The 12,401-nt window shown below is 37.7% G+C and overlaps 2 protein-coding genes across 2 annotated transcripts in view; one reads left to right on the top strand and one right to left on the bottom strand.

The window, feature by feature from the left end:
- The first annotated feature begins 322 nt into the window (after nt 1-322).
- On the top strand, nt 323-3,551 carry lsm4 (LSM4 homolog, U6 small nuclear RNA and mRNA degradation associated). Its single transcript, XM_061033976.1, has 5 exons — nt 323-458; nt 840-881; nt 1,355-1,453; nt 2,040-2,220; nt 2,741-3,551. Exons 1-5 carry the CDS (start codon nt 456-458, stop codon nt 2,860-2,862), a joined length of 447 nt encoding a protein of 148 aa, XP_060889959.1. The 5' UTR covers nt 323-455; the 3' UTR covers nt 2,863-3,551.
- A 513-nt stretch (nt 3,552-4,064) lies between these two features.
- LOC132967114 (E3 ubiquitin-protein ligase rnf213-alpha-like) overlaps nt 4,065-12,401 on the bottom strand; it is a 46,310-nt gene continuing 37,973 nt past the window's right edge. The window contains exons 56-66 of the mRNA XM_061033968.1: nt 12,015-12,103; nt 11,521-11,772; nt 11,103-11,232; nt 10,767-10,844; nt 9,079-9,259; nt 8,773-8,977; nt 8,362-8,439; nt 7,634-7,831; nt 5,766-5,858; nt 5,352-5,530; nt 4,065-5,237 (exon numbers count right to left, since the gene is read on the bottom strand). Coding sequence (XP_060889951.1) covers nt 5,081-5,237; nt 5,352-5,530; nt 5,766-5,858; nt 7,634-7,831; nt 8,362-8,439; nt 8,773-8,977; nt 9,079-9,259; nt 10,767-10,844; nt 11,103-11,232; nt 11,521-11,772; nt 12,015-12,103 — 1,640 coding nt within the window. The 3' untranslated portion in view covers nt 4,065-5,080. The remainder of the gene's footprint in view (nt 5,238-5,351; nt 5,531-5,765; nt 5,859-7,633; nt 7,832-8,361; nt 8,440-8,772; nt 8,978-9,078; nt 9,260-10,766; nt 10,845-11,102; nt 11,233-11,520; nt 11,773-12,014; nt 12,104-12,401) is intronic.

Here is a 12,401-nt window from a genome sequence, read left to right as displayed (position 1 = left end):
TGATAAAAAGAAATATGAGAAAATTGAGAAATTAAAGGAGAAAATATAAAGATACATCTTTAATCAATAATCTAATAATTTAATTCAATAATCATGGATATAGTCATTGAAAACTAGAACGGAAATCTTCTTGGACATTTAGGTTGTTGCTTTAAATGATGTAATGTTTTTTTTTTTTTCTCTCTGTGTTTGTGTGTGTGTGTGTGTGTGTGTGTGTGTGTGTGTGTGTGTGGGGGGGGGGGGGTGGTTTAGGCACTCAAGTGTTTTGCAAAGCGGGACTGTAGAGGGCAGTATCTGACCTGAGCACGCACTGCAGTGCTAGAAAATCTTTAGTAGAAGAAGAAAAACGACGCGGTCGAAGAGGAAGAAGAGCTGGTAGAAGGAGTAGAAGAAGACCGCTGTTAAATCGTGTTAGAGACGTTCTTAAGGCGATTAAAAAACAAGATAGAATCACAATGGTAAGTGTTTGATGATGGCACTGAAATAAATAATAAACCGCTGAAAGTTATCAGACATTTAGTAGCACGCCAGCTACTCAGCTAAACGCTAACTGGGTCACAATGAATCGCGGCGTGCTAGATGCGTTAGCTGATGATTAAACCTTAAAAATACTAACACAGGTAACATCTTACTCACGCTTATCTTTCTCTCCAAAGTAATTGTTTTTGTTGCCTAGTACGTCTGCAACTTCACATAACAACATTTGAGGGTTCCTCAGTAAACTACTCTAGCAATGTATGGATTTAAATAACGAGTCTTAAAAAATACTACCGGCCGTGAAGTGTACACGAGTTAGTAAACACTGTGATGGTGATTTCACTTTGTTTGTCATTTTGCAGCTGCCCTTGTCTCTGCTGAAGACTGCCCAGAACCATCCAATGGTGAGAAGATATTAAGATGCATCTGCTGTGAAGGAGTTAATGTTACTAATGTAGACGATTGGAAACTTTAAATGGTTTCACATTCATTGATTAAAAGTGTTTCCTGTAAACTGTTGATCATTTTAAATAGACTTTATTTAAGATACCACAAAGTTATACATGCACTTGCAGTATAACTTTGGCAGTCTGCTTCTCCAGGCTTTTTTTTTTTTTAAATTTGTATGATTCATTGTTATATTATATTTTGTTTTATATGTTTCTTTTGCTGCTTTGGCTGTCAGGTTTAATTAGTTTAAAATTCAACTTCCTCCCAATTCTTGTGTTTCAGCCAAAGTAGAGGGTTTTCTTTTCTTTTTCTTTTTTACGAGGGTTGTAAACATGCTCTTACTTTATCCTGTCATCCTGCATGTGTTAAAAAGCACCTGGCTATTTGAATCAGAGTCATAAATTGAATTGTGTCTTTCGTCCCTTAGCTGGTGGAGCTGAAAAACGGAGAGACCTACAATGGTCATCTGGTCAGCTGTGACAACTGGATGAACATTAACCTGAGAGAAGTCATCTGCACCTCAAGGGTAAAGCTGAGAGTTTTGCTTTAGCTTTTCTGCCGTCACTAAAACTGTAGATGAATTCCCTCCAGCTGGAAGAAACAAAACTTATATCTCTGTGATCCTGTTTTAGCATATAACTTTAGCTGTTGGTGTCAGAGTTTTCTTCTGAGTCTCCTGCTGTAGATGGATCCCAATCACTCCTTTTTATAAGCATTTAAAGATTGATTAGTTTGTGTTTTTGTCATGGTCCAGTTCTTATTTACTTTTCTGTTGCACTTGGTGGATATCCATGTGCAAATATGTGTAAAAATGTTTTTTATAATAATAACTAACAACCTTTGCATTGTATAAGCTATGATTTTTATAAAATTCTGACAAAAAATATTCACCCTTGTGTGAATAGATTGTGGTACTTTTAAAACAAGTTATTTCATAAGTATGTAAAACTGTTCAGTAACAGTAAATAGCTGAGTAGACAGGAGTGACTCAAAAATTCATTTGGGCCTGTTAACTATTCTAAAAATCACTTTGGATTATTCACTCCCGTCAAAACGGTACTACAGAAACATTTTGAAGGCAAAAGTCCGTAATCCCTGCTCCCCTCTAACAGGATGGAGATAAGTTCTGGAGGATGCCTGAGTGCTACATTAGAGGAAGCACCATCAAGTATCTTCGAATCCCAGACGAGATCATCGACATGGTGAAGGAGGAGGTGGTGTCAAAGGGCCGTGGACGAGGAGGTGCCCAGCAGAACAAACAGCAGGGTAAAGGAAGAGGAGGAGCTGGCCGAGGTGAGTGGAAACACACTGTTGCAACGCGGGATATTTGATTCTGCTCTCATAACATGAGTATTTCATACATCAGATTTTGGATGATTCCAAATGTATCATTCATTTAATCTGCACACTTTTGAATTACATTTGTAAGTGACACAACAAAATGCCTCGAGATAAACTCCCTCCTAATAACATTATGACAACCTATGCAATCGAATGCAATTTTATACATGTGTTCTACCTTAAATTCTGCTTTCACACAGCTTCTACTTTTCAGTACTAGGTCAAATAATGGGTTCATTCTACTGGCGGTCCAGATGTTTCTGATTTCTTAGACTGTATTTTTGTAAGATAAACATTATTCTGCTGCGGTGTGTTTAGCTAACCAAAAACAAACAAATATCTTTGGCCTCAATTTAAGAAGTAACTTCTTAAGTTTCTGTTTTTTTCAGAGTAATTCAGACAAATGCAAACATTTTATTTTTATTTTTATTAAACAGTTGTTCTCAATATGGCCTCTTATTTCTCCCCGCAGGTCTGTTTGGTGGTCGTGGCAGAGGGATGACTGGTCCTGGGCGGGGTCAGCAGCAGCAGCAGCAGCAGCAGCAGCAGGATAAGAAACCGGGCAAGCCGCAGGGAATGAAGAACCAGCACTGACAGACTACATCTTTCAGAACATGAAGATAAAATGAGCTCTCTGGTGTTTGCTCCAGCTTTGATAATTGTCAAGACTGACCACAGCAGAAATCAAACTGGGAGGGATAAATAGAAGCTGTGCTCTGGCAGTTTTGTTTGTTTGTTTTTGAGCACACCTGTAAGTACATCATTTTTTATTATCACCATATAGTCAGAGCTGACAGACTCCTTTAGTAACAATTTGTATTTGTGATTTTCTATCATTGTAAAGTAAGTCAAATAGTTACTGGAGACCCTACTGGATTTATGTTTTTCTTTTCTGTTTTTGGAACCTTTTGTGGTGAAGTAACACCCAGCCCCAACTTCTGTTGCATGAGTATTATTTTTTAACTTGCTCTTAATTTTGTGTTGTTTGTGACATCCTGTGATTAGCAGCCTTTCTGTTTGATGTGAGGTCTGTTCACAGCTGTGGAGCCGGTAGACTGGTACTCAGGGTATGAGGATACAGTCCCTTTAAAATGAAAGCTTTTTCTTTTAGGATTTGTATGATGACATACTATGATCATTTAGAGTTTCATGGGGGGAAAAGAAGATTCTCATGTTCTTAATGTACAAGTCCAACATCTGTCATGTTTGGAGGGTTTTGTAACAGAAGACAGTGTTGTAATTTATTTACAAGACCACATCAGAATAAAACAACTTTTGTTAAAGCGGTTGTATTTTTATTAAGTACAGATTGTTCTAAAAGATTTACTCCCTTTGGTCATATCAACTTGATATCAAATATTTTACTTTTTCACTTAGTCATTTCTCTGGACATAAAAACATTTTATTGCTTGATTGATGTTAATGATCAGCAATAGAAAGTTTAAGCCTATAACAAAAATAAGTGGAAATACTGGGTACAATGTGGATAATATGCCAACTCATTTAGATCCCTTTGCATCTAAAAACTTGTAGGAATTTCAACAATATTTATCTGACTGCAAGAGCAGCTTATAGTTTAAATTAAGTGAATTATTTATGTAACTTGTTAAATACATTAACAGCATCAAGACTAGTTCACTCTATTACTGTATGTTGATTAGTGAACTCAAATGTAATCTTTACCAAATTTAATTATCCTTCATCTTACCACTAAAATAAAATATTGTTACTGCCTCAAGGTGTACAGTTGTGAAAGGATATACGCTTTAACTTTTTCATGGAATCAGAAACCTCAATAATTTTTATGTAACTGACATCATTTTATTAACTTGAAAGCTTTATTGAGGCATGGGTCCACTTACAGGCGTTTAAACACCACAGCGGTTACTGCAATGATGACAACAATAATGGCCGTTATTTTAAGACTGCTACGACCAACATGACCAGACTGAGGAAACAAACATAAATCAGATAAATCAAAGACACTCAATAAAAAGCATCACAAGAAATTCCATATGAACTAAGAGAGAATACTTAATGTGAATGAAAATCAGAATGCATGATTACATTTCTTATCCAGTTTATCTTTCCAAAAGGGGTGTCCAAACATAAGACCATAAGACCATACCTGCAGCTCGTGATCCATTTTTTATTGGCCTGCAGCACCCAAAAAATTGAGATAAATTTTTCTAGCTTGAAGCCCTTATTTAATAGAACAGTGGACAGAGTAGGAAATTGGGACGAGAGAGTGGGGAGTGACATGCAGGAAAGGAGCCACAGGTCAGACTTGAACCCGGGCTGCCTGTTTGAAGGACTGAAGCCTTCATTCAGCAGGCACAACCTATCAGCTCCATGGCCGGCAGCAAATTCTAAAAATAAAATATTATAGGGCCTGAATTAGCACATGAAGCTTGTGCTTGACTGTATTGTTGTTCTTAAATTTCAACATTAGGCAGCGCGGCTGTGTTCAACTAGGTGCAATCACTCAAAGAAGATCTGGCATGGTTGATGAAACAATCAATATCAAAGTCTTAGTTAATTTGTCCTGAGTAGGTTCTGACCCTTCATGTAAGGCATGGCACACATCTGAATGATCTCTTATAAACTGATATAGGGCAGTAAATAAGCAGCTAGTAATATGTAATAAACTGTTTGATCAAGGAGTTACAAGAATGGACCTTCACTATATATTCATCTTTCACACAACAAATCAGGAACAAATAAAGGCGGGAAAAAATTAAAACAAAATCAAATCAAACTTGGTTTTCTTACATTTAACCTCATAATCTCACATTTCTACAACACATCCACCTCATCCCTCCATAATCAACTCCTGCCTTGCTGTGACAGAGTATTTCCAGGTCGCCACAATCTGGGACAGCGTCAGGTTTTCTGGAAACTTGTCCTCCACGTAAAGAGGCACCTCCACCTCTTTACGGTCCATGTAAGCCGCCACAGTCTCCTTTACACTGAGAAGAGAAAAAAAGTTGTTTAAGTCAGTCACTCACACCTCTTTGCATAGTGGATATATGGGGGCTAGTATAGTAATAAGTAAAGCATTAGAGTCTTTCTAAGAGTTTTACCTCCAGGTTGGTGTGTAATCATCAGTGGCCTTTGGGCGGCCCAGATTCAGCAGGAGGAACTCGTGCATCTCAAGCAGCCATTGGTCCACGTTGCCCCTGGACAGGAAGCCCTTCAGCGCTGTCTTATCTTCCTCAGTCAGCTGCACCTGGTATTCAGTTGGATACCCTGAAAATGGCTCCTTATAATAGAAACAACATGAAAGGGAAGTGTCATTTTTGTGCTTGTAGTATATTATTTAATGAGCGAAATAATGAATGAATGAAATTGTTATCAGACAAACAGTCGAGACACAGCAAACACAAAGAGAAAGATTTTTATAGGAAATGAAAGCAAGCGGGAGAATGATGCTTATACCCAGGTTTTTTTCATTGATTGTTGTTCTAATATTAAACGGCTAACACCGCATCACTTACCCTCTTGAGACGCTGCAGCATTTTTTCTGATTTGAGGGAGGAGAGGAGTTGCCACAAACAAACACAATGTTTGAGGGTACATCTGCCCAGAGCCTGAAGAAACAACAAAGCAGATTTTTTAAAGAAATTAATTTAAAACTACAGAATTTCATTAATTGTTTAGTTTTGCTGAGATACCTAGTGACTAATTTTTGTTGAATCAGTGTTTCATACATAGACTTTTATTTTGTCAACAATTACTTAATTAGCCAAATTAAAAAAAGTTTCAAAATCCCTGTTATTTCAATACACACACCAGTCTGCCATAACCATGCCTTCGCCAGCATTGCTGGACAATACTTTTGCTTTGTGGTGTGAAAAAGGATTAAAGTGTACAGGAGATTTTTATTTGGACAACAAGTTTGCATCTTTTGGGCAACTAAGTTTAAAGTATAATCTACCTCATTCACATTTATTTCGTTATATGCAACTTAGGCACTTTGTAAGAGAAAACATCCCTAATTTTGAGTCATCCTGTGAGAGACACCCTCTGTTAGAATTGCTTTCTCTTTCACCAGAGAGTAAGAAGCTTATCACTAAATTTGTTAATTATTTCTCTGAGGATTCAGTATCTGTTAATTGTATTAAGAAGGCTTGGGAAAGAGAAACCAATGCTGCATTGCCTGATAAACTATGGAGTATTATAGTCCCGTATTCATAGTTTTTCAATTAATAGTAGACACAGGTTAATTCAGTTCAAAGTCATTCACCATTTTCATTATTCTAAAGTCATGCTTCATAAGATTTACCCCTCTGTGTCTCCAATATGTGACAAATGTAATTCAAAAGATGGCACTTTACTGCATTTATTTTGGGATTGTCCATTAATTTATCAGTTCTGGTCTAGAATTTTTTTCATTTTTTTCTGGGGTTTATCACAGGTCTCTCTCTCCTGACAGAACCATGGCTCTCTTTGGAGCTTCAGAGGACTCCGTATTGCTCCCTTCATATATCAAAACAACTCTTTCTGTCCATGGATTGGGTTGTGGGTTTTCACTCTTGTTTGTATTGTGATGTCATAAAAATGTAAATAAAAAAATAAAAAAATGATTATGTAGTTTTCAATGTTCTAAATGTAGAGAGGGACGAATGTTTGCTTTCAGAGTCATTGTGTACAACCGTTGTTGTGATTAATGAGGAGGACCAGCAGTTCTATGATTTTTTATCTTGAGTGTAGTGTTGTTGTACTCGAAATCAGTCTTGGTCTCAGGACCGGTCTGGAGACCACTTTTTGAAGGTCTTGTCTCGGAATCGAAAGCATTTTTACTCGGTTTTGTCTCAGTTCTTAGACTGGGCGGACTCTGGATTTTAAATCAAGACCAGTCAACAGCACCACTGATACTAGGCTTATTTATTTCATTACTGAGATAAGAAAGAGAAACGCCTCTTTTTAAAAGAACAAATAACTTCAATCCATGAATAATTTGATTTGTATCCCCCAGTTAAGGCCATAAGCTTCCTGGTGTAAAGGAAGAAGTGAGTAACATGCCTGCTGCACACAATATGATGATTTGTTTATTGATATGTATGGTCTTGATCCTGTCTCTGTCTCGCCCTGCCTTGGTCTTGACCCGGTCTTGATCCCTAAAAGGTCTTGGTCTTGACTCGGTCTCGCTGCACTCTGGTCTCGGGTACGTCTTGGTCTTTACAACAACACTACTAGAGTGGGACATGCCACTGACAACTGGAACTGACTTTGTCTGGACTGATCAGTGAAAACAGCTTTAATAGGCTCAATTGACACTGAAATCAAATAACATCCTTCAGTCTCCAAACCTTTTAAGAAAACGTAATCACTTCAGACCCAGAAGCTTCTCACATGCACTGACCTTCAATGTATGTTGATCGATGTTGTTGGCCATCTTCAGGACGTCCTGCAGGTAAATGACCAGTGACGTCATGGGATCACCACCTGTCATCGAGAGGAAACCCAGAAGTAGCTCCACGATCTTGAGTGCCTCACATACCTCGCTGTAGGACTCCAGCTCTCTGGACAAGGCATTCCGGGTCAGAGAGGACAGAGTGTCCTAGAAAAAAAACAAAAAACAAGTGTGGAGGAAGCATAAAGCCATTATCTTATCAGCAGAAATAATGATTCCATGTATGTATATGCTTATCACAACTTTAGATCATAGATTACATTTATTATTGAATGACAACTTTAAATATCTATAACCTTAGAGAAAAGATACATGACATTAAACATAGCATCACTACGAAAAATGTTACAACCAGTATTTGTTTAATATTGAATACCCAGCATGCCATTATCTAACCCTGTACAGTGCAATCCACATGAATAAATTATATAGGAGATTTTTTTTTCACGCCTTTATTAAGAGGAGAGTGGACAGAGTCAGAAACGGGGATGAGAGAGTGGGGGATGACACGTGGTTAATGGCAGCGAGAGGATCATTGGATGAACGATTTTACCACCCAGCTAAACCAGCGTAACTTTGAACTTTATCACTGTAAATATGTAAGTACGATGTTCTTTTCATTAGAAATAAACGTGTTGCATATTGTGAAAAAGAAAAGTCAGGACTGAATGATTTACCTGATGCACTTTTCCTTTAACAGCTTTGAAAATAGATTCATAGTCTCTCTCTTGTGTGTTGACCAGAGTAGGAATTCCCTGAAATAAAGAGCAACAAGTTAATTGAAGCAGGAAATTACAGACACAAGACTTTAAAACAACTAAGCAGGTGCTTCAAATACAAAAAAAAGAGTTATGACTTGGTTTGTGAATTTGTGTTATTGTATTGTTACCCAACACAATTAATGCCATTTAAGTTTGCCTAGTAATAAGAAGCATTACAAATAACAGCCAAAAATCAACCCAGTCAAACAAATTGTCTGCTTTCTTTTGTCTTGGTTAGCTCTCATCTTTTGTTACAATTTTTTAGTGCATGTATGTTGATGCTCCTGATATTTACACAAAAAAAGAAACCTGCCTGTGTGGACTTACTGTGCGGGTGATGAGGGGTTTTCCCTGCAGGAAGCGGGTGAGGATCTGCTGCTGGATCCTGGGCAGATCATACTGTGATATTGTCTCATGGCCCCGTTCCAAGCTGTACTGGCAGTTGGATAATATCAGAGGAAGCAGGTCTTTGTCCACCTCGTAGTGGATCACATGCTGCTCTGTGAGCTCTGCCACACTCACTCTGTAACTGCTGTGAACATCCCATTACAAACATGTTTAAAACTCAGAGTTCTCTTCTGCTCTGTGTTAGACAACAAATTGTATTTTGTGGCTCCACATTTTTTTTTGTACCTGTTGTCCTCTCCAGTCTGAGTATCCACAGCATTCACCAGCTCGTTTTGTAGTGACACCAGGTAGCTGACCAGCCCTGTGGCACACAGTCCTGGACCCTGACGCTGGGGCAGGAGGTACTGCAGGTCGCTGTCCAGGTTTAAGTCATGGCTGCTAAATTCATCTGGTATCTTCATCTCATCTGAAGGTTGGAAAGGACTTTAATCGTACATTTCCTTTTTGGTCTTTTATCTCTCAAAGAACTTCCCTACTCATTCCAACTTGCACACCTATGGGACAGCTTATGAGAGCAAGTACGGCCTCAGTTTGTCAACAAGGACACTTCAGCATGTAGACAGGAAGAGCAAGATTTACAGAATAGTGGACGACCCGACAGCCACCTTCAATGGTTTATCGTATCTTATTTAATAATATATGAGTATGTATATCTCCGAAGTGCTTGTGAAACAGCAGTTCTTCATTAATCTTGTTACACAAACTTAGTCAACACAACTTTATTAATTCAAACACAACAGAGCTGATCCAACATGCTCCCCATAGAGGAAATCTCAAAAACACACAGGCACATTGAATTATGTAGGTAAACTCAATGGGCCTCATTCACTAATATATGCGTAGAAATGTTCTTACTTGCATAAAATAAGTGCATACGCAAAGACACGTGCATACCAGCCAATCTTACCACATCGTGTATATTTTATTGAATCAGAATCATTCTAAATGAGTGATGCCATGAGCATACTACCACGCCCCCATCTCTCCATCAAGTAAGGACATTGGTGTATCAGGACGAGAGCGGTGAGGTGGAGACGAGTAGAAGTTGCAAGAGATGGCCCCAAAAAGAAAAAAAGATCTGTGTGTCTGGGGGCTTAGATGCCGTTACAGTGAATTAACACTCTTCCAACATGTTCTGACGTTCTGATGCGCTCTCTTCTGAAGGCACAGGCTGCCATTTCTTTCAGCAAGGCTGGATCTTTACACTTTCTTGGATGTAAATCACAATCATGTATGTTCCCTGCATGCCCTCAAAAATGCTCCAATTAATCAGCTGGTTTTGGTAACAGATGCTGTATTTCATGACACTATAAGTGGGAGTGGGAGTGGTCGACGATTAAATTAAAGGGTAAACCGTTACATTTCAACATGTACATTGGCATATTCTTGATTGTAAATTCTTTAATTTAAGATTTAAGATTTTAGATTTAAGGAGAATAGCCCAATAAGGATGAGAAGGCATACATTTTATAGATATTTAATACATTTAGTCAATGCATTAGTAAATTCACATTTTTAATTGTTGTCTATTAAACATATATATATATATATATACATATATATATACATATATATATATATATATATATATATAAATAATAAAAAGGGTATTGAATTAATTTTTAATGTCATGCATTTAGTTAAAAGAGTGTATGTTAACATTTTCGGAGAAAGCAGGTCCTTTTATCATTTGTGCATACACATGGTCTCAGGAAGTTCGAACTTTGTCCGCAGAGTAAGAATAAATTCAAGTAAGAATATTGATTGTTGTATATTGTATATTGATGAATCTCAGATTTACGCATCAAACGTTCATACGAACGGTTTAAAAACAGATTTGTGCATACGCACTGCTTGTGAATGAGGCCCATTGTGTTTCCCTTAAATATTAAAATTGTAAGGGAAATACTCACTGCTTGTTACAGACACTCTAAGCAGATTCCAGGCTTTCAGGAAGGTGTCGATGTGTTTCTCAAACCATGCTCTTAAATCTGGAACAAGACATTTTCAATGTAATAACTAGTTTGATTAAGAATAAATTAAACAAGAATAAAACCGAGTGTGTGTAAAATGACATGCGGAAGAATCCCACCTGGGATCACAGCTTTCCCCTACAGGGTCTGACACAGAAACTCAAACTATGATTTTCAAGTTTCTGCTTTAAGAGTTTGTCCAACTGCTTTTAGTGAATAGATTGTGAACATTATGAGAATAAACAAGGCTAAGGTTACTGCTCACTACAGCTTTACCTGTTTGCTTCTTCATGAAATCTCCGATTGAGACCCCTATTTGATCTGATGTGTTCTGGAACTTTCTCACCAAGTGTTTCTGCAGGGTAAGGATGCTGGGAAGATGCTTAATCTGCCGAAATTCTCTCTGCTGAGAAAATTTTTAAAAAACAAGTCAATCAATCAATCAATCAATCAATCAATCAATCAATCAATCAATCAAAAAGCTGTTTCTAGAGGCAGCAAATGGCCTGGATAAATGTCTTGACATGTAAAAACTTGTTGATAAGAAGTGATAACTAGCTGTCCATATTTCATCCTTTGGAAATAAATATTTACAAAACAAAACAAAGTCTGGAATCTAGATCAAAATCTTAGATCCAAAGGAGACTTTGAAGCCTTTTTTGTCACAAAGCTTTAAATCTCAAATCCATCTCACCTTCTGTAGGAACCTCCACAGAAGAGGCAGATCCTCCTTCTGGTCATTTTGCTCCACAATGTGTGTGAGGCTGAACAACGACAGTCTATCTCTGCAGCTCCACACAGCGGAGCTGTGGACTTGAGAGCACTGAGCCAGCGATGTGAGGAAGGTGCAGTCATCCCCCAAAGTTGTTCTTATGATGAAGTTGGAGGAAACACGGGAGTCAGTTCTGATGCTCCCCTTTGCTTCTTGCAGGAGCAGATCTAGATCCTATAGACACAAAATCAATGCTGTTTAACAGTTCAGGGCCTTCCTTCCTTTTTTATGCTTCATAATGTTCCAAACTTTTTTGATAGGGCAAACTTATTGAGTAATTATAATAAAAGTAGTTTTTTTCATTAGAAGACACTGATGACTTAAAAGTATTAGCAAAACTGCAATTTAATAGATATCATAAGCTTTATTAGATAAAAAGGAAAAAGGTTTTAAAAAAGGACAATAAAAGGTGTTACCCTCAACCGGGGTGTCATTATTTCTGCAGCGACAGTAGTCTCCCAGTTGTTTCTGGATTCTTTAGTTGACAGGTGAGGATCAGTATCAGCTAGACAAAGTCAAACAGATTATTATTTTCTAGCCTTAAATAAAAATTAAAAAAAACACTCAGAAAGACTACAGTGCTTCCATACAACAAATCATTTACCATTACGACCTAAGTATTAATAAAGTATCATTTTAAATCCACTTCTGTGTGTGTGTGTGTGTGTGTGTGTGTGTGTGTGTGTAGTGTTCTCGTGCAGGGTGTTGAAACTCTGACTAAACACCGAGCTAAACCAATGTCAATAAAGGAGGAGTAAGTTTTCTTCATTTACTGTCACAGATCCTTATTAACATGTTGGTTT

The sequence above is a fragment of the Labrus mixtus genome, chromosome 3 (genome assembly GCF_963584025.1).
Source record: "Labrus mixtus chromosome 3, fLabMix1.1, whole genome shotgun sequence".
NCBI lineage: Eukaryota > Metazoa > Chordata > Actinopteri > Labriformes > Labridae > Labrus > Labrus mixtus.
Note: the sequence above shows the minus strand (reverse complement) of the source record. Positions and strands in the feature narration are given on the sequence as shown.

What these genes read in the sequence shown, in the direction of transcription:
- lsm4 (XM_061033976.1), top strand. An exon ending in CTGCCCAGAACCATCCAATG is followed by an intron (nt 882 to 1,354) that starts GTGAGAAGATAT and finishes TTCGTCCCTTAG; the next exon opens with CTGGTGGAGCTGAAAAACGG. An exon ending in AAGTCATCTGCACCTCAAGG is followed by an intron (nt 1,454 to 2,039) that starts GTAAAGCTGAGA and finishes CCCCTCTAACAG; the next exon opens with GATGGAGATAAGTTCTGGAG.